This window comes from Ranitomeya imitator, chromosome 2, assembly GCF_032444005.1.
Source record: "Ranitomeya imitator isolate aRanImi1 chromosome 2, aRanImi1.pri, whole genome shotgun sequence".
Classification (NCBI taxonomy): domain Eukaryota; kingdom Metazoa; phylum Chordata; class Amphibia; order Anura; family Dendrobatidae; genus Ranitomeya; species Ranitomeya imitator.
This window is the reverse complement of record NC_091283.1, coordinates 449,130,831-449,155,596: the sequence shown is the minus strand read 5'-3', so window position 1 is coordinate 449,155,596 and position 24,766 is coordinate 449,130,831. Positions and strand designations below refer to the sequence as shown.

The 24,766-nt window shown below is 44.4% G+C and overlaps 1 protein-coding gene across 4 annotated transcripts in view; it reads left to right on the top strand.

Moving 5' to 3' along the window:
- GMEB2 (glucocorticoid modulatory element binding protein 2) overlaps nucleotides 1-24,501 on the top strand; it is a 28,177-nt gene extending 3,676 nt beyond the window's left edge. Inside the window, exons 2-11 of one of the 4 annotated variants that reach the window (XM_069751056.1) lie at nucleotides 8,267-8,407; nucleotides 9,967-10,041; nucleotides 10,303-10,391; nucleotides 11,209-11,339; nucleotides 11,870-11,973; nucleotides 13,011-13,162; nucleotides 16,916-16,996; nucleotides 17,208-17,345; nucleotides 17,715-17,837; nucleotides 22,662-24,501. In XM_069751056.1, the coding sequence (XP_069607157.1) occupies nucleotides 8,289-8,407; nucleotides 9,967-10,041; nucleotides 10,303-10,391; nucleotides 11,209-11,339; nucleotides 11,870-11,973; nucleotides 13,011-13,162; nucleotides 16,916-16,996; nucleotides 17,208-17,345; nucleotides 17,715-17,837; nucleotides 22,662-23,308 (1,659 nt within the window). In that variant the 5' untranslated portion in view covers nucleotides 8,267-8,288 and the 3' untranslated portion in view covers nucleotides 23,309-24,501. Of the gene's footprint in view, nucleotides 1-8,266; nucleotides 8,408-9,966; nucleotides 10,042-10,302; nucleotides 10,392-11,208; nucleotides 11,340-11,869; nucleotides 11,974-13,010; nucleotides 13,169-16,915; nucleotides 16,997-17,207; nucleotides 17,346-17,714; nucleotides 17,838-22,661 lie in introns of all 4 variants that reach the window. The other 3 variants (XM_069751055.1, XM_069751058.1, XM_069751057.1) reach the window with 3 other exon arrangements.
- Nucleotides 24,502-24,766: the final 265 nt, after the last annotated feature.

The window sequence follows — 24,766 nt, the reverse complement described above, 5'->3', positions numbered from 1 at the left end:
GTGTGAAGGTACTAGGCTGGAGACCAGCTGTCCATCAAGAACAATGGTTTGTAATCCAAACACTACAGGGTTTATGCACCTTCCAAAAGGCAGAGAAGATGTCCATCTTACATGTACATGCTCTCTTTACTCTATCAACAGAAGAAAACGTGCCACACCACAGGACAAATGCCGTAATTGTTTTCCTGCCTGGCAGGTTTTGCGATCCTTCTACAGCTCATGGTCTCATTGATGTTATCCAGAGTTTATAGATTCAACTTTGAATTAAGTGTTCTTGTGACATACACATTGTCCATGATGGCTTCCAACAGTTAATGCGTTTTACATTTTTGATTGAACCTTTTTGGACCCACATATGTTTATCTTTTTTCCATTTTTTAATATCCTTATTTTCATTGATATTTTTATGTCTTTAATTTTAATTATTTTTTTTTATTGCGTTAAAGGGACACTGTCACCTGAATTTGGAGGGAACAATCTTCAGCCATGGAGGCGGGGTTTTGGGGTTTTTGATTCACCCTTTCCTTACCCTCTGGCTGCATGCTGGCTGCAATATTGTATTGAAGTTCATTCTCTGTCCTCCATAGTACACGCCTGCACATGGCAATCTTGCCTTGCGCAGGCGTGTACTGTGGAGGACTGAGAATGAACTTCAATCCAATATTGCAGCCAGCATGCAGCCAGAGGGTAAGGAAAGGGTGAATCAAAAACCCCGCCTCCATGGCTGAAGATTGTTCCCTCCAAATTCAGGTGACAGTGTCCCTTTAATTACCTTAGGTGACTTGAGCCTTCAATCATCTGATCACTTGTACTATGTATATAGCAGTAATCATGATCTTCTTTGAAGGCAGGCCACAGGCTAAATTTAAGCGGAACTTCATGGTCCAGGAATCGGGGTCTTGAGCTTAATCGCGGGGTGCTGATGGGCGCAAACAAGGATCCAACCCCTATGCTGGCACGCTCTAAATTCTGCTGTCAGATTGACCGCGGAATTTAACAGGTTAACAGTTGCAGGTAGCGTTCGACTCGGCTAGTGAGCCTTCTCCGTACATCCTCTCCAAACTTTTACCGTACATGTTTTAATATGCAGAAAATTGTAAAAGTTTTTGTTTCTACAAGCACTCTCCAACAATATCCATGTATGAAGATGGGAATAACCCTTTAAAACTAATCGCATCCATAAATCGTGGTCGCATCTGGCTCTGTGTGCAGTTCATCTGTATAACATTCAAGCAAAGATGCTGCCTGCTATTGACTAACACGAGTATGGTCCAGAAAGCAGACCAGACTGCTGCAATTTTTTTCACACAGACCACCAGTTTATAAATAATTGCTTATGTGCACTACCAATTAGGTTATTATTCAGAGCATGGAAGAACACTGACCGAATATATGATAGTCTAATTGAGCCCTATGGGAACAGATCTGAATGGGAAAAATCCACATCAAAGCGTGTATAAAGCCATTTTTGCTAGGCATTCTCCATATTTGGGTGAACATGCCCTCATGTATACAAATTTTCTGCTGCGTATTTTGCTGTAAACCCGCATAAAAAGCCACATGGTTCCCAGGCAGATTTGTTGCCATTGTCATCCTAATCATTGTTGCATGGATTTGCAAGATTTATTTCCGTAGCAAACTTTTTTTTTTTTTTCAGCAGCGTGAGGGTGCTACTGCTTGCTGATTAAAATCAGTCAGCTAAACCCCACCGGCTGAACATCCAATATGTATGATGGCTTCACGGTTCTCTTCCCACCGTTGATGTCAAGGGGGGAGAAGGATTAGACGTTTTGTACTGCAGCGCCCAATCTTTTGTTCTTTTGGAGAAAAGCCACTGGCCTCAGAGGTGTCTAGTGTTGGGTTAGGCTTTGGTCACATGTCCTTCGGGATTTTCCATTTGTCAGTTCTGTTTTAGTAACAAAAAGAAAAGTGAGCCACTGCATCTGTTATACAAACGGAAAAAAAGAAAAGTGAGCCACTGCATCTGTTATACAAACGGAAAAAAAGAAAAGTGAGCCACTGCATCTGTTATACAAACGGAAAAAAAGAAAAGTGAGCCACTGCATCTGTTATACAAACGGAAAAAAAGAAAAGTGAGCCACTGCATCTGTTATACAAACGGAAAAAAAGAAAAGTGAGCCACTGCATCTGTTATACAAACGGAAAAAAAGAAAAGTGAGCCACTGCATCTGTTATACAAACGGAAAAAAAGAAAAGTGAGCCACTGCATCTGTTATACAAACGGAAAAAAAGAAAAGTGAGCCACTGCATCTGTTATACAAACGGAAAAAAAGAAAAGTGAGCCACTGCATCTGTTATACAAACGGAAAAAAAGAAAAGTGAGCCACTGCATCTGTTATACAAACGGAAAAAAAGAAAAGTGAGCCACTGCATCTGTTATACAAACGGAAAAAAAGAAAAGTGAGCCACTGCATCTGTTATACAAACGGAAAAAAAGAAAAGTGAGCCACTGCATCTGTTATACAAACGGAAAAAAAGAAAAGTGAGCCACTGCATCTGTTATACAAACGGAAAAAAAGAAAAGTGAGCCACTGCATCTGTTATACAAACGGAAAAAAAGAAAAGTGAGCCACTGCATCTGTTATACAAACGGAAAAAAAGAAAAGTGAGCCACTGCATCTGTTATACAAACGGAAAAAAAGAAAAGTGAGCCACTGCATCTGTTATACAAACGGAAAAAAAGAAAAGTGAGCCACTGCATCTGTTATACAAACGGAAAAAAAGAAAAGTGAGCCACTGCATCTGTTATACAAACGGAAAAAAAGAAAAGTGAGCCACTGCATCTGTTATACAAACGGAAAAAAAGAAAAGTGAGCCACTGCATCTGTTATACAAACGGAAAAAAAGAAAAGTGAGCCACTGCATCTGTTATACAAACGGAAAAAAAGAAAAGTGAGCCACTGCATCTGTTATACAAACGGAAGCAGAGGGGGCTCCATTGATTAGTGTGGGACTGCTTGGGTTCACCTGTTTAGAATGGAAGAAAAAGATACATACGGTATCTTGGGCACCTATGTCTGGCGTTAGAAAGAACACATCAGCCAAATGCTAAACTTCCAATTCCACAGTGTGCTGTCTTTTTTAATGATTGTCCATTGGCAGCTCAGTGCCATATGGCCACTCGCTGTTCCTTATATCGAACCTGTCCAAAAAAAATCAGCAGTTACTGTTATGAAAGCTCAACCCTTGGCATCATTTCACTGCCGGTTCTGGCTCCCATCAAGAGCTTCCGACACTTTCTACGTGTGTACAAAACCAGTGATTTGTATGAAGGGGCTGATTGCCTTAAGGTACCTTCACACATAACGATATTGTTAACGATATCGTTGCATTTTGTGACGTAGCAACGATATCGTTAATGAAATCGTTATGTGTGACAGCGACCAACGATCAGGCCCCTCCTGGGAGATCGTTGGTCGCTGAAGAAAGTCCAGAACTTTATTTCGTCGCTGGATCTCCCGCGGACATCGCTGGATCGGCGTGTGTGACACCGATCCAGCGATGTCTTCACTGGAACCAGGGTAAACATCGGGTAACTAAGCGCAGGGCCGCGCTTAGTAACCCGATGTTTACCCTGGTTACCATCCTAAAAGTAAAAAAACAAACAGTACATACTTACCTAACGCTGTCTGTCCCCCGGCGCTGTGCTCTGCACTCCTCCTGTACTGGCTGTGAGCGTCGGTCAGCCGGAAAGCAGAGCAGTGACGTCACCGCTCTGCTTTCCGGCCGCTGTGCTCACACAGACAGTACAGGAGGAGTGCAGAGAAGCAGAGCGCCGGGGACAGACAGCGTTAGGTAAGTATGTACTGTTTGTTTTTTTTTTCTTTTAGGATGGTAACCAGGGTAAACATCGGGTTACTAAGCGCGGCCCTGCGCTTAGTTACCCGATGTTTACCCTGGTTACCGGCATCGTTGGTCGCTGGAGAGCGGTCTGTGTGACAGCTCTCCAGCGACCAAACAGCGACGCTGCAGCGATCCGGATCGTTGTCGGTATCGCTGCAGCGTCGCTTAATGTGAAGGGGCCTTTATTTCAGTCTCTAATCCATCTCCAGATCGTGGCAGATAAGGGGTAAAAAGGAGCAGACTTCCCTCTAGGTCTCCATTAAAGTCACTAATACAACCTTCCTCCTCTGTTCCTTGTCCCTGTGCAGGTGACTGACTGAATTTCTGTCTCGACAGTCCGGAACATGATCTCTATCTCTAATATTCCCTGTCCTTTCCCTCCAACATCTGTCAGGGTAGAGTCGGGAGACGCCCATAGATATTGGATGGATGGTCTGACCCATGGAAATCAGCAGGTGTAGACACCATGTATATATTATTTATTTACATAGCACCATTAATTCCATGGTGCTGTACATGAGAAAGGGGTTGCATATAGAGTTATAGATATCGTTTACAGTAAACAAATTTACAGTGATAGACTGGTACAGAGGGGAGAGGACCCTGTCCTTGCGGACTTACATTTTATGGGATAGTGGGGAAGAGACCGAAGGTAGGGGCGAGGCGGCGGCTCTGGCGATGGCGAGGTGGCAGAATGGTTATTGTAGGCTTTCTTGAAGAGATGGGTTTTCAGGTTCCGTCTGAAGGAGCCGAGGGTGGTGGATAATCGGACGTGTTGAGGCGTGGAATTTCAGAGGATGGGGGATATTCGGGAGAAATCTTGGAGGCGGTTGTGTGAGGAACGAATAAGTGTGGAGGAGAGTAGGAGGTCTTGGGAGGATCGGAGATTACGTGAGGGAAGATAGTGGGAGATTAGTTCAGAGATATAGGGAGGGGGCAGGTTGTGGATGGCTTTGTAGATCAGTGTTAGTAGTTTGAACTGGATTCGTTGGGGAATTGGGAGCCAGTGGAGGGATTGGCAGAGGGGAGAAGCAGGGGAGTAGCGAGGAGAGAGGTGGATTAGCCGGGCAGCAGAGTTGAGGACAGACTGGAGTGGTGCAAGAGAGTTAGCGGAGAGGCCACAGAGGAGGGTGTTGCAATAGTCGAGGCGGGAGATGATGAGGGCATGCACAAGAGTTTTGGTAGATTGTGGGCTGAGGAAGAAACGGATTCTGGCAATATTTTTGAGTTGGAGGCGACAGGGGGTGGCAAGAGTTTGGACGTGCGGTTTGAAGGACAGGGCAGAGTCGAGTTACCCTGAGGCAGTGGATTTCAGGTGCGGGAGAGAGCGTAATGCCGTTTACCATAATAGATAAGTCAGGTAGGGGGTATACGTGAGATGGGGGAAAGATGATGAGTTCGGTTTTGTCTACATTGAGTTTTAGAAAGCGAGAGGAGAAGAAGGAGGATATGGCGGATACTTCGGGATTCTGGACAGCAGAGAGGTGGCATCTGGGCCAGAGAGGTAGATCTGAGTGTTGTCCGCATACAGGTGGTACTGGAAGCCGTGGGACTTTATGAGTTGTCCTAGGCCAAGAGTAAAAATGGAAAAAAGTAGGGGCCCTAGGACAGAGCCCTGAGGGACTCCAACAGAGAGAGGGCGGGATGAGGAGGTGGTGTGGGAGTGGGAAACGCTAAATGTGCGGTCGGAAAGGAATGAGGCAATCCAGGACAGGGCAAGGTCTTTGATGCCAAGGGAAGAAAGAATCTGTAGCAGGCAGTGATCGACCGTGTCGAAAGCAGAGGACAGGTCAAGCAGGAGGAGGATGGAGAACTGTCTGTTAGCTTTGGCTGTGAGTAAGTCATTAGTAATTTTTGTCGGGGCTGTTTTGGTGGAGTGGTGGGGGGCGGAAGCCAGATTGGAGGTTGTCAAGGAGAGCGTTAAGGTACCTTCACACATAACGATATTGTTAACGATATCGTTGCTTTTTGTGACGTAGCAACGATATCGTTAATGAAATCGTTATGTGTGACAGCGACCAACGATCAGGCCCCTGCTGGGAGATCGTTGGTCGCTGAATAAAGTCCAGAACTTTATTTCGTCGCTGGACTCCTGCTGACATCGCTGGATCGGTGTGTGTGACACCGATCCAGCGATGTCTTCACTGGTAACCAGGGTAAACATCGGGTAACTAAGCGCAGGGCCGCGCTTAGTAACCCGATGTTTACCCTGGTTACCATCCTAAAAGTAAAAAAAACAAACAGTACATACTTACCTACCGCTGTCTGTCCTCCAGCGCTGTGCTCTGCACTCCTCCTGTACTGGCTGTGAGCGTCGGTCAGCCGGAAAGCAGAGCGGTGAGATGTCACCGCTCTGCTTTCCGGCCGCTGTGCTCACACAGACAGTACAGGAGGAGTGCAGAGCACAGCGCTGGAGGACAGACGGCTGTAGGTAAGTATGTGCTGTTTGTTTTTTTTTACTTTTAGGATGGTAACCAGGGTAAACATCGGGTTACTAAGCGCGGCCCTGCGCTTAGTTACCCGATGTTTACCGTGGTTACCGGCATCGTTGGTCGCTGGAGAGCGGTCTGTGTGACAGCTCTCCAGCGACCAAACAGCGACGCTGCAGCGATCCGGATCGTTGTCGGTATCGCTGCAGCGTCGCTTAATGTGAAGGGGCCTTTAGATGAGAGGTGGGAGCAAATTTGACCATGGACATGCTGCTCAAAGAGTTTTGAAGCAAACGGGAGCAGTGATATGGGGCGGTAGCTGGGCATAGCAGTTGGGTCAAGGTTAGTTTTTTTGAGGATGGGTGTGATGGTGGCATGTTTGAAGGCCGAGGGGAAGGTACCAGAAGATAGCGATAGGTTGTAGAGATGGGTTTGGGCTGGAATGAGCATGTTAGTGACGTTGGGGAGCAGGTGGGAGTGGGAGGGGATGGGGTCAAGTGCACAGGTGGTGAGGTGCGATTTGGAGAAGAGGCGAGTAAACTCTCCTTCAGTGATGTTGGAGAGTGAGGTTATTAGGGAAGGGCAGAGGTCTGGTATATGGAGTGGTTGGGGTGATGGAACTGTAAAGGTTAGCCTTGTTTGGTCGATCTTGTTTTTGAAGTAGGTGGCAAAGTCCTCGGAGGAGATGAGGGGAGTTGGAGGTGGCAGTGGATGGCGGAGGAGGGAGGTAAATGTGCTGAATAGTTGTTTTGGGTTGTAGGATAGTGAAGATACAAGGTTAGTGAAATAGGTCTGTTTAGCGGAGGTGAGGGCAAATTTGAATTCAAATGTAGCTTGTTTAAAAGCAGTGAATTCGTCTGGCAGGCGTGTTTTCTTCGAACACCGGCTCTCTAGTTCTGTGGTATTTGTAGTAAGGGAGGATGTAGCTAACTTTTTCCTATTTGGATTTCAATTGAGATCATTATAGCTGCAGCCTGGGACCCATTCTAATGAATTTTAAAAATTGCATTAAAAAATCACACTTTTAATGCAGAGATTCTTCCTGCAAAGAGACTTGTTTTTGCTGTAGAAAAGTCTGCCGCAAATACTTAACTTGTGCGCACACACACGCTCTTCTCTAAGTTCTCTGAGACAGGGATCCAGAACAATTTATACTTGTAAAATTACCATGTGACCCAACAGAGGGCCTTGGGGTGCATTACTAAACAGCCACATTCATTCCCCTTCGCTGAAGCTAAACATCAGAGACTGAAGCGACCTACAGATATGGGGTTAATCTGCAGGTTAATAGTGTTTTGAACCTACCCAGCACCTGCACTTGGACCTCCGCTGCCGGGAGGAAATTAACTTTATTCCTCCCGGTAACGTTTGGGTTTCAGTCACGGAGGTGGCACCGACACGGGTTCAGTTACCACTCTGTGTTGTAGGTGTAACCACGCCCCCAGCACTGACTGACTGCAGCTCAACATTAAAGCTGGCTGTCAGTCAGTGCCTGCGACACAGTTACCTCCACCGCTCTCCATACATTAAACGGTGACTGAACTCGCGCCAGTGCCACTCCCGTAACTGATACTGGAACCCTACCTTGAGTTCAAGTGCAGGCGCTGAGCAGGTTCAGAACGTGATTAACCCCACATCTGTAGGTTAATAGAGTTTTTTTTTGCATGATATGTCCTCTTTGCTATGGTTCTGGGGATCATGCAAACTCCTCTACTGTCACAATGTGATCTAGTAGGGTATGCAATAAGGGGTTGTATTTTTGGCAAGTTCCTTTGCTGGACGCTAGGGATTATTGTATTTAATAAAATAGCCCCCAGTTTCCACTAATCCGTCTGCTGGAAGTACCTCCACTGACTACGGGCTGCAGACCTTGGACTATACAGTCTGCTTGAAGACAGGTAATGAAGCTGGAGGAGTAGCGATGTGTGTTGCGGCTATTGTTTTGTAATTGTGTTTGTTCTCTTCCACATCAGCTCCGTGAGGGTTTTTCCTGAAATGGCCACCCCAGATGTCAGCGTGCATGTAGAAGAAGTGGTGGTGGTGACCACACCTGATCACATTATGAATGGGAGCGGCATGGAGGAGGTGAAAGCTGTTCTTGTTACCACTAACAGGTAGGAATCCACATTCTGTATCTAAAGGTGTAGCTTAGGAACTGTCTGAACAAAAATGTAGATTTTCAATCAGTTTGCGAAGCTGCTTAATTTTAGATGCACTGCAGCAACATGTAGTGCAAAACTGTACATACCCTTTGTTTGTGTTTGTGGATAAACAGAGAGGCAATGAAATCTCCAATAAAACGCCAGACTGTAAAGTTTTCTCACCACCACCATAAATCTGTATGACGTCAGATTATTTTAGCCTTGTTCCACATTACTGACAGGATGTATGGAGGCCAGGTCTGGGAAAAATCAGAGTGACAAATAGTATGTTCAGGGACCGATACGAAGTTTGTCCTTAAATAGCACATTTTTAAGTATTCAGCATGCATCAAAAATATCCTAAGGAAATGACCTGATTATATGTCATAGGGGTCTCTGGCGGCATGTCGTAAGACTTGTAATTCCGCATGCTGCTCTTTCATGGTCCGTGTTTCACGTACGTGTGCATTTAGCCTAACCTGTTTTGTTTAAGACAACCAATGAGAATATTAAAATTATCAGCACAGTCCATGTTTCACGGATACGTGAATTAAGCCTCAGTAGATTTGTCACTTAATATGCCTTGACATCAGGCGTGGTATGACGCTGATGCATGCCAAGAAGAGGAGTTGCAGGAGCAACATCCGACGCCAAGCAGGAATTGTGCACATATCCTACTGTAATTGATAGGATACATGCTGTCCGGCAGGCAGTTCTTCTGTCTATCTTGCAGCAGCGTCTCTTCCCTTTTGATGTCACATCGGGTTGATGAGAGAGTCCCATTTCTGAGGTCTTCATCCCTCGGTTGGAGTTGCAAAGCGTTGACTTGTCACCTGCTATTTATTCTTATCCGGGCGGTTTTACCTTGTCCTGATACGCCATCTCTCTGTGGAGGGAGGCAGATTTGAGGCTGTAGCCTGTGGTGCCCATCTGCCTCCCCCGGCTTTGTCATGGCAACAGGCAGGACCTGCTTCCGAGATTAACTCATGGGAGCATCTTCAAACACTTTCCGGTGGGGCTGCCGACAGGTCTCTCGCTATCCGGGCCATTCAACTCTATTTAGGTTACAGAGTGAATTTAAAGGGACACTAAAAAAGTAAAACTACTTTAATTAAAAGGTTTATTAATAATATATAAATTTTTAAATGTAAATTATTTGTGTAATGACGATGTCTGTAAAGCGCTGTAGAAATAAGTGGTGTCGTATAAGCAAGAAAACGAAGTGTGGTTTATATGACCTAATTAGTGCACACTGGCATCAGTACAGGGGATGCTTTGTGGGGTTACGCATAGGGATGTCACAGATGATGGTGATCAGTGTCCTGTAGCACAGGCCTTGGCGTTCTATTGCATTCTATGGTGAGCATAGTATCTTGCACCACACTATCTTCGAAGTCCACAGACCTCCATTAGTGCCTTCTGATATGTGTATATGAAAGTGTTCAAGTAATTCCAATCCACAATGGAAAATGAAATGTCCGAAATGGTGATACTATTACCAGCACAGTAATTCATATGTGTTAATATTACAGTCCAATCTGGAATGGGCAGGAGCTGAGGCTGCCCTGGGTTGGGAGTAGTGATGTCTCTGCGCCTGGAGTGTTCAGGTAGGGATCCACCACTTGGCCAATTTGTGGCATAAAGGGCTCTAAGGACCTGCTCATCAGACAGCTGCTGTATGATGTCCACTCAGTTGGTTAAAACGTATCAGTCACATTAATGACCTACTTTTGCAGAAGCATTAACATCCTGCTGAGCTATGGCTATCCACTATCCTGTGTGTGCCTGTTATCATCACAATAATATGTAGTCTGGGGGGGTAGGTACATATGCTTATTGTAACTCTGTATCTCTTTATTCATGTGCAGGACCCTGGGGGAGGAAGCTCTGGAGTCTGAGAATGTTGTAGATGCAGCAGCATTTAGTGCATCTACGGAACTGAAAGAAGCCGTATTAGGTAAGTGAGTGGTCGTTTTAACACGTCTTCCTGAGAGGAATTCTGTAAATGTTCTCCTTGTTTTATCTGACTGGTATAAATCTTCTGGTTAAATGGATGAGATGGTGTTGATCTTTTTTTCTCCCTACTTTATTTTCTAGTTCCGTCTTTTACTTTACTGATATTTTTTCATTCCTCTTCTTTCCTTCCATCGCTCACCCTCCCTTTTTCCTTTCCTCTTCCGCCCTCCCTTTTTCCTTTTCTCTCCCGCCCTCCCTTTTTCCTTTTCTCTCCCGCCCTCCCTTTTTCCTTTCCTCTCCCGCCCTCCCTTTTTCCTTTCCTCTCCCGCCCTCCCTTTTTCCTTTTCTCTCCCGCACTCCTTTTCCTTTCCTCTCCCGCCCTCCCTTTTTCCTTTCCTCTTCCGCCCTCCCTTTTTCCCTTACTCTCTCACCCTCCCTTTTTCCTTTCCTGTCCCGCCCTCCCTTTTTCTTTTTCTCTCCCGCCCTCCCTTTTTCCTTTTCTCTCCCGCCCTCCCTTTTTCCTTCCCTCTCCCGCCCTCCCTTTTTCCTTCCCTCTCCCGCCCTCCCTTTTTCCTTTTCTCTCCCGCCCTCCCTTTTTCCTTTTCTCTCCCGCCCTCCCTTTTTCCTTTCCTCTTCCCGCCCTCCCTTTTTCCTTTCCTCTTCCCTCCATCCCTCCCTCTTTCCCTCTCCCCTCCATCCCTCCCTCTTTCCCTCTCCATCCCGCCCTCTTTCCCCCATACATACAAACATATTAAGACCATATAGTTTCATGTTGAAAAATTCACATGAATATTTTTTTCACCCTTTCTGATGAGAAGTAAAGATGGGGGATGAGGAAGAAGAGGCTTTGGAGGCAGAAATCGCTTATCCCATCACCTGTGGAGAAAGCAAAGCCAATCTTTTATGGAGGAAGTTTGTGTGTCCGGGAATTAATGTAAAATGTGTCCAGGTAAGACAGCCAGTCTTGTTACACTTTCATATCACAGAGCCTTTGCCAGGCATTTAAGCCTGATGGAGAGCCATAAGTAGTCCTAAAATCTTGCTTTGTAACATCATTATGTTGTTTTTGTAGTTAGTGTAAAATGTGTGCATTTTTTACGTGTTTTTGTTGTGTTTTTACGTGTTTTCTCCTCCCCCCCCCTTCCTCATTCATTTGAGTGGGTGAAAAATACTGAAAGAAATTACATGCCTTGAGGCTTCAAATTCACAAGGAAAAATAAGCAGCGTGTGCAGGAGACTTCAGAACTTTCATTCACTTTGCAGTGCAGCGTTTTTCATCCTTGAAAAGCGTGTGAAAAAATGCAGTGTGTGAAGAAGCCCTTACCGAGAGCAGTCCGTCTTCTTTCAACTGGCTAACATACTTATTTTTCTTTTTATGAGCCTTTTGTTGCACCTTATTATGAACCTAAAGAATCCTACTACTTAGCTTAGCACTTTTCTCCCTTTGTCTGACACTGCTGTATTTTTCCTCTTTACTAGTACAATGAACACTTAATAAGTCCGAAAGAGTTTGTTCATCTGGCTGGAAAATCCACGCTGAAGGACTGGAAGAGAGCGATTCGTATGAATGGTGTTATGCTCAGGTTCGCATGGGGTAGGGAAGAAGCCTAAAAATGTGACAGGGGAAAAGTATTCAGTAAATGTATGTATTGTATTAATATAAATAATATATGTTGTGAATTTACAGTTCCATATAGAATTTGCTGCAGAGGTCCTGGCAGTATGGGTGGATGACAAACTCACATTTAGTGGCCAGTGTCAGGCAGCTGTTACAAAGGCAAATAAAATAATGGGATGCCCGTTAAACGGACTGCACTAACGCAAGTGTCGACGTTTGCACAGCGCTAGCGCAATTGGAGCATCTGCTAGCTCCATCTGCGCTAGCAGTGCCGGACTCTGAAACGCTGCAGCCTGCATCTCGGGTCCGTCACTCAATGACGGCACATCCCTAGCGCACACGCCCATTGTGGGCGTGCACTAGCGATGCGTCCGCCATTGAAAGTAATGGCGGCGTTAACGGACTACGTTACACCGCATTATGCCGCGGTGTAACGTAGTCCGTTAAACGGGTCACACTAACGCAGTGTGAACCCAGCCATTCTCTTTGCCACATGGGTTTTTTTGCCTTCCTCTGGATCAACATGTTAGGGCATGTTAGGTTAGGCTATGGGTTGAACTAGATGGACTTAAAGTCTTCCTTCAACCTTAATAACTATGTAACTATGTAATAGGATAGTGCCACCTAGCGGCTTTATTTAGAATTGTAAAATGCTTTCAAACGTTACTATAGAACTATGGTTGTGCATCAAAATATAATGAAAATGTGAGTGCAAGGTTTTTTGCAAGAAATAGAAAACCTTTTGACTTAAGATCTGTTGCCTTTATAGAAAAATAGAAGTAAAGCATGTGTTCAGCATTTTTGGCAATGAGTGGGGAAGTACCATCCGATATGACAGAGATAAAGAACAAGCTGCCATCTGTTACTGCTTCCTATGTAACATGATGTAGCTATCAAGTGCGTTGCCGAAACCTGCTGTTAGGGCCCCTGTCTACAGGTGGAGATCTATTATAAAAGGTTTAATTCTAGGATGCTAGTGTTGGCTTTTTATTTCTACAACAGAAAGATAATGGACTCTGGAGAATTGGATTTTTATCAGCACTCAAAGGTCTGCTCCAATACCTGCCGAAGCACTAAGATCGATGTGATGGGGAGCCGCGTGTCGCTGTGCAGCCAGGTGTCTACAGAGTACATTCCCATCACAACAGCCTCAGGTGAGAGTAAGTCATATGCTTGAGCTCCTACATGTTTTCTTCTTCATTGTAAAACTCTTCTTGCATTCTTCAGAATGTATATCCTTTTTGGCTTTGTTCACTGCAGAGCAGCAAATGCTCGGTTTGTAGTGATAGTGCCTGACACGGCAAGAAGCTTTCACATGATGCCCTTTGTAACCTACTGCTTCTAGTTTCTGACTCCAATGTTAATGCCGGTTGCAATGAGGTTGCAGCCGCTGTATAATTTGGAATCCGATGAATAAAAAGGATGAAAATACAAACTTTGTGTTTATGACATACGATCAGTTTCTGATAGATGGGGGGGATCTCATCTAGAACCTACTGATCCCTTTTTTGCTGGCTGCATCCAAGCAGTTGCAGAGAGGTTGCCAATCATGTAGCACTCTCCACCCGTGTGTGAGAGTTTGCATAGCTGGTTCTGTAAACTTTTCATGTAATTTTAACAGTACAGCACCTAGATACTTGACTGCCATGTTCCATTAAGTTGCCACCAGGTCAGGGGACCTCTTTTGTCCCTATAGATAGGGGTTGCCTACATTGTTCCCTCTGTGCTATTGTATTAGATTTGGTGAAAACAAAATTACAGTTTACAGCCATTGAAACTGGAGAAGCGGGTTTAGCTGGTAGCAAACACGTTCCTGAGGGCATTTGGCTTCCAGTCTTATTTAATGGCACAATACAGTGTCTGCTGGCAGTGAGGAGTGTGGTGCAGGAGTATTAGATTTCTGTATGTAATATATTAAAGAGATGCATGAGAGTTAAAAAATGTGGCTGCTTTCTACTAACTTGTGTCTGGTTTTGCACTTTAACTCAGTACAGCTGTTTTTTTTATTTCCCATTCAACCTTTTTTTAAATGATGATCAAAGGTGGACATACCCTTTAAAAGGGTTGACTAGTCTTATCATATTTTTAACAAGAGACAATGAACCATATAATTTGTGGAGGAAAACTACTGTTTGGGCGCACGGCCGAGCTCGGAATGGAAGGTTCACTATTTGACTTTTGGAGCACAAAATTGGCTGGAATAGATAGCGGACACCATGTTACGTTTTCAGAGCCCCTGATGTGGTAAACGGTGACCACACACACACACACACACACACACACACACACTCACTCACTCACTCACTCACTCACTCACTCACTCACACTCACACTCACACACACAAGTGATCGCATTTTGGAAACTAGACCCCTCCAGGAATTTATCTAGAGGTGTGGTGAGCACCTTGAACCCGCAGGTGCGTCATAGAAATTAAGTTGCGCCTTAAAATTAAAGAATAATGAAAATTTTTTAAGCAAAAATGTTGCTTTAGCCCCAAATTGTTCATGTTATCAACGTTAACAAAAGAAATTGTACAACAAATGATGGCTCATTTTCTCTTAAGTATGTCGACACACCATATGTGGGGGAACACAACCGGGCACGTGGCAGGGCTCGGATGGGAAAGAGTGCTATTTGACTTCTCGAGCGCAGATTTGGCATTAATAGACGACAGGTGCATGTCATATTTGAAGATCCGCTTTGGCGCCAATATGGCATCACCCATATGATGATTTCATCAAGGGGAGTAGTGAGCGTTTTAAACCCACAAATGATTCACAGAATTGTATAACATTGGTCTTCAGAAATGAAAAAAAAAATTTTCCACTCAAATGGTGTTTTAGCCCCACGTTTTTCATTTTCAAAAGGTCTATTAGGAAAAAATGGACCTCATAATTTGTTACACAATTTATCCTGAGTAAGCCAAATCCTATATGTGGTTGGAAATTACTTTTGAGTTTCATATTTAAATTTGGTGATCTGAAACATTTTAAGCCTGACAAACACGCAAAAGAATAGGAAATCAGGAAGGGTCAAACACTTTTTCACATCACTGTACAAGCTGCCTAGTAACAACCAGCTTGTATCAGGCAGTGGCTGAATGATTTCATCCATGTACTTTGACTCTCAAATGCTGTTGCTCACTCCTATGTGTTTACGTCCAGACTAAAGATATCAATAACATGTCATCAAGTTAAGATCGAATGGGGGTCCGACTAGCGTCACCTGCACTAATCAGACATTATAAGATCTGGTGCCAGCCTGATGTAAGCTTATTGACCCTTGCTACCCTGCGCAGCCCCATTCCGTGTGTAGCAGCTGCGGTTGGGCACTGCAGATCAGCTCCTGTTTGATTACTTGATGTGCTGATGACCTTTTCTTAGGATCTTCAATATCTTTAGCCTGGGCAAGCCTTTTAATTCTTAGGGGAGACCAGAAAGTGAATCTGTGGTTTTTTTTTTTTGGTTTTTTTTGTGCGCTTTGGCTTTAGATTTTGTGGTATGAATAAAATGTAGACTGAGGAGCCTACGTACCGTATATACTCTAGTATAAGCCGAGATTTTCAGCCCATTTTTTTGGGCTGAAAGTCCCCCTCTCTGCTTATACTCGAGTCATACCCGGGGGTCGGCAAGGGAGGGGGAGCGGGGGCTGTGTAATTATACTTACCTGCTCCCGGGACGTCCCTGCTTCTTCTAGCGCTGCAGCTTCTTCCTGTACTGAGCGGTCACATGGTAATGCTCATTACAGTAATGAATATGTGGCTCCACCTCCCATAGGGGTGGAGCCGCACATTCATTACTGTATGAGCGGTAACGGTGACCGCTCAATACAGGAAGAAGATGCAGCGGTGGAAGAAGCAGGGACGTGACCGTGCCGGGAGCAGGTAAGTATACAGGGAGGGGGAGCGCAGCGCTGCGCGATAATTACCTGCTCCTCGTTCCAGTGCGGCTCCGTCTTCAGCGTCCTCTGGCAGTGATGCTCAGGTCAGAGGGCGCGGTGACGTAGTCAGTGCGCGCCCTCTGCTGAACGTCAGTGCCGAAGACGGAGCCGCACGAGGAGCAGGTAAAAGTGCCGGGGTCCTGAGCGATGGAGAGGTGAGTATGTGATTTTTTTTTTTTTATGGCAGCAAAAGCAAATGGGGCAAGTGACTGTGCAGAGCATCTGTATGGGGCCATAAGTCTTGTGCAGCACTATATGGGGCAAGTGACTGTGCGGAGCATCTGTATGGGGCCATAACACTTGTGCAGCACTATATGGGGCAAGTGGCTGTGCGGAGCATCTGTATGGGGCCATAACACTTGTGCAGCACTATATGGGGCAGTGACTGTGCGGGGCATCTTATGGGGCCATAACACTTGTGCAGCACTATATGGGGCAGTGACTGTATGGAGCATCTGTATGGGGCCATAGCGCTTGTGCAGCACTGTAAGGGGCAAGTGGCTGTGCGGAGCATCTTATGGGGCCATGACGCTTGTGCAGCACTATATAGGGCAAATATCTTATGGGGCCCTTATTAACCTTTATGCAGCATTATATGGGGCATATTTTAATATGGAGCATCTAATGGGGCCCATCATAAACTTTATGGAGCATTATATGGGGCTCCTGATTCAATATGGATATTCAAAAACAACCTACTGATGTCTCAATTAATTTTACTTTTATTGGTATCTATTTTTACTTTTGAAATTTACCGGTAGCTGCTGCATTTTCCACAGTAGGCTTATACTTGAGTCATTAAGTTTTCCCATTTTTTTGTGGCAAAATTAGGGGGGTCGGCTTATACTCGGGTCGGCTTATACTCGAGTATATACGGTACATAATCACATTTCCTTAGACATACTAAAATATTACAGTTTTGATGCTACCTCTTTTATCTCTGTTCATTTGTCTTTTCAATACATAGATTTCGCTGTGAATGGCAACCCAACCACAATAACTATTGAAACGTGTGAGAATTCAGGAGAGTGGGGCAGCACCATCGCAGGTAAGGACAACCATTCATAGATAGTATGTTCGTAGTCAGTCTAACCTGGTCTTTAAATTCTGTTCAGACTTTTCTTGGTTCTATCCATTACTTGTAAAGTTGGGTGAAAGCCAGCAATATGGCTCCCATTCTAGGTTTCCAGTGGATCTGACTAATGTAGCATTGTGGTGATCACCATTGCTGAACTAACCATCGCGTCGCTCTTCTGCAGACGATACCCTGGGGTTCTGGCAAGGTTTGCGGGATGCGGGTCTGCTGGGGGAGGTCATCCAGGAGTTTCACCAGGAGCTGCTGGAAACCATGAAGGGGATGAAGGAGCGACTGCAGATGCCTCCCATCCAGTTGCAAGGTGCATTATCCAGCATTTCTTCTTATATTTTTTGTAGTTTTCCTGATTAGTTGAGTGATGTCTGGCAGTGATGTATCACCTCCTCCCAGGTTCATTCACCGTTAATAAAGTGCCGGGTCGTTGTACATTGTGTGTTTTAATATAAAAGGCCTGGTGTCTGGGTATGAAGATCTCAATAGCTCATTGTATTAATGCAGGGCACGTCTTTGTTCCCTGATGTTCCAGCATGTGCTCATTCAGAATGCTCTTATGAATTGGGTCAGGAATAATCTCTCGTTGAAGGGGAAGGAAAGAATCTCACTAATTAGCCAGGAATGTCACATTAAAAATGTTTAACTGTCATAATCATATGTGTCTTGTCTCTTATAGATGCCATGTTGCTCAACAACATTGTCCAAAATTTTGGGATGTTGGACCTCATTAAGAAAGTATTAGCTGGTCACAAGAGCCAAATGGATCGATCCAGGGAGCAATACACAAGGGACTTAGCAGGTACTCATACTGGGATACTATTATGATTTTGAAGGAGTCGCCCAGCTAAAAATAATTAAGTTCAGACAAGCTTAAAATAGTAAATTATGCAATGTAGGTACATTTTAAAAAAATTACCCCCATCTTTAGCTACATGATTGTTTCCAGGGACCCAGTAGATCTTCTTCCTTGTGTGTGACACAGAATTGTGTAATCTGTGCCGGTATGTGACAAGAGCGGTGTGTGGAGGGGGCTGTCATGCTGTCAACAGTTAAAGGGGGTTATGCCACGGGCAAAGTACATTTTAATCAATAGAATAAAAATACGTTTCACAATTGGATGTGTTAAAATGTAGAAACCAAGTTTCTGCAGTTTCCACGTCTGGTCAGGGCGACACACGAGCTACACACACGAACTATGGCAGGTGAGCTGGCTTCTCTTTTCTGCAATACTATATGTTAAAATGTTCCTGTGCTGAGATAATCTTATAAATGTGCCCCTGCTGTGTACTGTGTAATGCCTGTGTCTAACTTGCCAGGAACATGGTGTGATCATACCACTGGGCAGGTAGGAAGCAAAAGAGGATACAGACATTACAGCATGGCATCAGGCCTGATTCTTTCTGTGAGGTCAAACTAGTTTTAAACAGACAGAGAAATGTTTTATTACAGGAACCAGCAGCTGTGACCCAATGCTGTCATGTCTGAATCCTCTTTTTTGATTCCCCCCTGCCCAGGAGCTGTGGTATGATCAGACCATGTCCCTGCATGGTCAGAAACAGCCATTACACAGTACACAGCAGGGGCACATTTATAACATTATCTCAGCACAGGAACATTTTGTTTAACCCCTTTACCCCCAAGGGTGGTTTGCACGTTATGGACCGGCCAATTTTTACAATTCTGACCACTGTCCCTTTATGAGGTTATAACTCTGGAACGTTTCAACGGATCCCGGTGATTCTGACATTGTTTTCTCGTGACATATTGTACTTCATGATAGTGGTAAAATTTATTTGATATTACCTGCGTTTATTTGTGAAAAAAAACGGAAATTTGGCGAAAATTTAGCAATTTTCCAACTTTGAATTTTTATGCAATTAAATCACAGAGATATGTCACACAAAATACTTAATAAATAACATTTCCCACATGTCTACTTTACATCAGCACAATTTTGGAACCAAAATTTTTTTTTTGTTAGGGAGTTATAAGGGTTAAAAGTTGACCAGCAATTTCTCATTTCTACAACACCATTTTATTTTAAGGACCACATCTCATTTGAAGTCATTTTGAGGGGTCTATATGATAGAAAATACCCAAGTGTGACACCATTCTAAAAACTGCACCCCTCAAGGTGCTCAAAACCACATTCAAGAAGTTTATTAACCCTTCAGGTGTTTCACAGGAATTTTTGGAATGTTTAAATAAAAATCAACATTGAACTTTTTTTCACAAAAAATTTACTTCAGCTCCAATTTGTTTTATTTTACCATGGGTAACAGGAGAAAATGGACCCCAAACGTTGTTGTACAATTTGTCCTGAGTACGCTGATACCCAATATGTGGGGGTAACCACTGTTTGGGCGCATGGGAGAGCTCGGAAGGGAAGGATCGCCGTTTGACTTTTCAATGCAAAATTGACAGGAATTGAGATGGGACGCCATGTTGCGTTTGGAGAGCCACTGATGTGCCTAAACATTGAAACCCCCCACAAGTGACACCATTTTGGAAAGTAGACCCCCTAAGGAACTTATCTAGATGTGTGGTGAGCACTTTGACCCACCAAGGGCTTCACAGAAGTTTATAATGCAGAGCCATAAAAATTAAACTAAAATTTTTTCCCACAAAAATTATATTTTATCTCCCAGTTTTGTATTTTTCCGAGGGTAACAGGAGAAATTGGACCCCAAAAGTTGTTGTCCAATTTGTCCTGAATGCGCTGATACCCCATATGTGGGGGGGGGGGTAACCACCGTTTGGGCGCATGGGAGGGCTCGGAAGGGAAGCGCCATTTGGAATGCAGACTTAGATGGATTGGTCTGCAGGCGTCACATTGCGTTTGCAGAGCCCCTAATGTACCTAAACAGTAGAAACCCCCACAAATGACCCCATACCCATATTGGAAACTAGACCCCCCCCAAGGAACTTATCTAGATGTGTTGTGAGAACTTTGAGCCCCCAAGTGTTTCACTACAGTTTATAACGCAGAGCCGTGAAAATAAAAAATCTTTTTTTCCCCACAAAAATTATTTTTTAGCCCCCAGTTTTGTATTTTCCCAAGGGTAACAGGAGAAATTGGACCCCAAAAGTTGTTTCCTGAGTACGCTGATACCCCATATGTTGGGGTAAACCCCTGTTTGGGCACACGGGAGAGCTTGGAAGGGAAGGAGCACTGTTTTACTTTTTCAACGCAGAATTGGCTGGAATTGAGATCGGACGCCATGTCGCGTTTGGAGAGCCCCTGATGTGCCTAAACATTGGAAACCCCCCAATTATAACTGAAACCCTAATCCAAACACACCCCTAACCCCAACGGTAACCCTGACCACACCTCTAACCCAGACACACCCCCAACCCTAATCCCAACCCTATTCCCAACCATAAATGTAATCCAAACCCTAACTTTAGCCCCAACCCTAACTGTAGCCTTAACCCTAACCCTAGCCCTAACCCTAATGGGAAAATGGAAATAAATACTTTTTTTTTTCTCCCTAACTAAGGGGGTGATGAAGGGGGGGTTTGATTTACTTTTTTAGCGGATTTTTATGATTGGCAGCCGTCACACACTGAAAGACGCTTTTTATTGCAAAAAATATTTTTTGCGTTACCACATTTTGAGAGCTATAATTTTTCCATATTTGAGTCCACAGAGTCATGTGAGGTCTTGTTTTTTGCGGGATGAGTTGACGTTTTTATTGGTAACATTTTCGGGCACGTGACATTTTTTGATCGCTTTTTATTCCGATTTTTGTGAGGCAGAATGACCAAAAACCAGCTATTCATGAATTTCTTTTGGGGGAGGCGTTTATACCGTTCCGCGTTTGGTAAAATTGATAAAGCAGTTTTATTCTTCGGGTCAGTACGATTACAGCGATAACTCATTTATATCATTTTTTTTATGTTTTGGCGCTTTTATACGATAAAAACTATTTTATAGAAAAAACAATTATTTTTGCATCGCTTTATTCTGAGGACTATAACTTTTTAATTTTTTTGCTGATGATTCTGTATGGCAGCTCGTTTTTTGCGGGACAAGATGACGCTTTCAGTGGTTCCATGGTTATTTATATCTGTCTTTTTGATCGCGTGTTATTCCACTTTTTGTTTGGCGGTATGATAATAAAGCGTTGTTTTTTGCCTCTTTTTTTTTTTCTTACGGTGTTTACTGAAGGGGTTAACTAGTGGGACAGTTTTATAGGTTGGGTCGTTACGGACGCGGCGATACTAAATATGTGTACTTTTATTGTTTTTTTTTATTTAGATAAAGAAATGTATTTATGGGAATAATATTTTTTTTTCTTTCTTTTTTTTTTTACACATGTGTAAGTTTTTTTTTCTTACTTTTTTACTTTGCCCCAGGGGGGGACATCACAGATTGTTGATCTGACACATCTGTCTGAGAGCACTGCAAGCTTACCAAGCGCCTGCTCTGAGCAGGCACTTGGTAAGCCATCTCCCTCCCTGCAGGACCCGGATGCCGCGGCCATCTTGGATCCGGGCCTGCTACAGGGAGGTAAGGAGACCCTCGCAGCAACGCGATCACATCGCGTTGCTGCGGGGGGCTTAGGGAAGCACGCAGGGAGCCCCCTCCCTGCGCGATGTTTCCCTATACCGCCGGCACAACGCGATCATGTTTGATCGCGGTGTGCCGAGGGTTAATGTGCCGGGGGCGGTCCGTGACCGCTCCTGACACATAGCGCCGGATGTCAGCTGCGATAGGCAGCTGACACTCGGCCGCGCTCACCCCGTGAGCGCAGCCGATCGCGCTGGACGTTCTATTCCGTCAGTGGTAATTAAGGCCTACCCCACATGGACGGAATAGTACGTCCGATGGCAGAAAGGGGTTAATACATCCAATTGTGGAACTTATTTTTATTTTAAAATCTATTGATTAAAGTGTACTTTGTGGGAAAAATCTTTGTCAGCCCGCTTTCTGTGTCTGTACATCAGCTACGACAGTGAAGGGGCTTAACTATTGAACTGATCAGTCCAGTCAGCCACGTTCACACAACACTCTTGTCATGTGCTCAAAGCAGAAACTCTGTCCTGTGTCACATACAAATCATAAAGGACTTAACAGGACACAGGACTGGAGCTTGTAACAGACATGAGGCATATACTGTATTAGTAAGTTGCTTATTTTACTAATTTAGCGGATATATAAATTATAATGGTGAACAAGCCCTTGAATTAAATTGAGGGGGTGTAGACCAGGTTACAGTAAATTAGCAATCCTGAAAACCTACACCTGCACTAGTGATTGCAAAGTTATCCCCCATCTTCAATCTTTCGAACACCGCTTCAGGACTAGGACTCAGTTTGCTATCACGTTCTCTTTGCTGCAGGATGACCTAAAGGATTCACAAACTGGGGTGGCTTTGTGTACCTTGCTCTTTATTTGCCCTTAGACTGGTACTTTGGGAAGTTTCTTGTGTTGGCATCCCATAAATGTCCTAATCTAGAAACTGAAACCCTTGGATGGCCCTGGGGTGTAGATTTATGTGGAGTAGTACATTCAATGTATATGGAGTAATGACTTGGGTGCAATTTAGAATGTCCACATATTATCCCATGATACAAAGCGGCATTGTTCAGTTAACATTTCATCTCCTTCCTTTTGTAGCACTGGAGCAGCAATGTGATGAGCATCGCCGAAGAGCTAAGGAACTGAAACACAAATCCCAACACCTAAACAACGTCCTGATGACTCTGACACCAGTCAACGTTCCTCCTCCTGCCAAACGACCACGATTAACCAGAGCCACTTCAGGTCCTGCCGCCATAAGCTCCCAGGTTTCTCCTCCGCCAACACAAATCACCCTGCCACAAGGAATGTCCCTCTCCCAGCTGACTGGTCTCCCCTTCAGTAAAGTACTTTCCACCTCCATCCCATCCTCATCCAGCTCCACTGTCATTAACAAGAACTCTATCTCCCAGGCCAACTCTCCCTCCTCCCCCGTTTTGGGTGGTTATACTATAGTAACCCCTTCAGGAAACAATTTTCCCGGCACGCTGGAGATACACCCTGACTCCTCCAACCTTACCGTCCTGAGTACGGCAGCTATGCAAGACAGTAACACTGTTCTCAAAGTAGTGAGCCCCATTCAGTTGCTGACGCTGCAGGGCCTGGGGGCCACGATACAAAACCTTGCTCAGTTAGCACCGGCTGGGAGCACTATAGTTGCTCTGCCCTGTGAGTCAGGCGATGGAGAAGAGGAACATACCACCATAGAAGTAACGTCACTAGCGGAGGACCAGGAACTGAAATAGACTTGAGAGCCATGATTAGGTGCATTTGAACTCCCGAGTTGCCATGTTTCGGAGGAATAAGTAAGCAGAATGAACCAAAGAGGATGGATGGAGGCTATAGACCTGCGGCACGTTGCACAGAACTTTACTGCAGATCATCCTGGCTATGGAAAAGTTACGATATTTTGTTGAGATCTTCCTGTGGGCAATCTGAAATTACCAACGTTTGCCCTTTCCCTCATATTTGCGCCATAGCCTTTTTTTTGCAAGTAGAGTACCATAAACTTCAGTGTTATTAAAATAAGACGCCAACAACCTAGCACGGTATCGAGCATGTCCTCTCTCTGCCAAGAATCAATTGGGCAGCAGGGTACCCTTATGTATGCTTATTTGTGACTCTAGAGCCAAAAATGAAGTTACTTCCAGGTAAGGAGTGATTAACATACCTGGAGGCAACTGACAGAAAGCAGAAAATATGAGGTTAGTGGAGGGGGTGACGTGGGCTGTTACCCCACACGTCTCGTGTTACTTTTTAATTTGCAGAGGCGACCATATTTGCAGGAGAAGGCAGAGAACCGAGACAGGATGAAGCGATATCGCCGCTTCCTGACAGCTTGATAGATGAAATATGATTTAACATATGCAATGGCCGCCTGCGCCGTACTTGGACGAGATTATGGAACTTAGTGCTAATCGTTCTTACCACACAGGTAAAGGCTTCCAGACATCCAGGAGTCCTCCCAATGCTGCCTCTTTAAACCTCCCTCCTTGTAGATCCTAACACAGAGATGCCTTCAGTATTCAGCAGATATAAGAAGGTTTTATCCCGGCAGTTTACCTTAGCTCAGGTTAGAACTTCTTAGTCCGTGTATAGTGTCTTCTTAAGACTGTGTGGTTACTATTTACCACAAGGCAAATACCCGCTAACCATCTGAACAAACTCTTAAAGGGGGATTAAACCTCCAGCTTCAAAAGTTGGAAAACCATAGACTGAAGACAATTTGTTTGAGTCGCGTGGCCTGTTCTCAACCTTGTCATATGCTTGATTGAGATATTATAGGAGAGCTAAAGATGGAATACCCCTTTTAACCCATGACACTCTTGTCTGCAGTGCCAAAAAATATACTGATTTGCTCTTGGTAAGAGAAACAAAATAATAAATTCGTAGATATGATGAATTTTTAATGGCTAACAAATAAATTGTTACAAAGCGAGCTTCCAGGCTACGTAGGTCTTTTCTATCAGATATGATAAAGCAAAGTATATGAAGAAACACAGACCCGGTGTAATAAAACAGGATGTTTGGTTGCTCACCGTAAAATCTGTTTCTCTCGGAGCCTTCATTAGAGGACACAGGAAACGATGGGTGTATGCTGCTGCCACTATGAGGCTGACACTGCACAAAAAAGTTAGCTCCTCCTCTGCAGTATACACCCACTGACTGGCACTAGGGTTAATCAGTTAGTGAGAAAGCAGTAG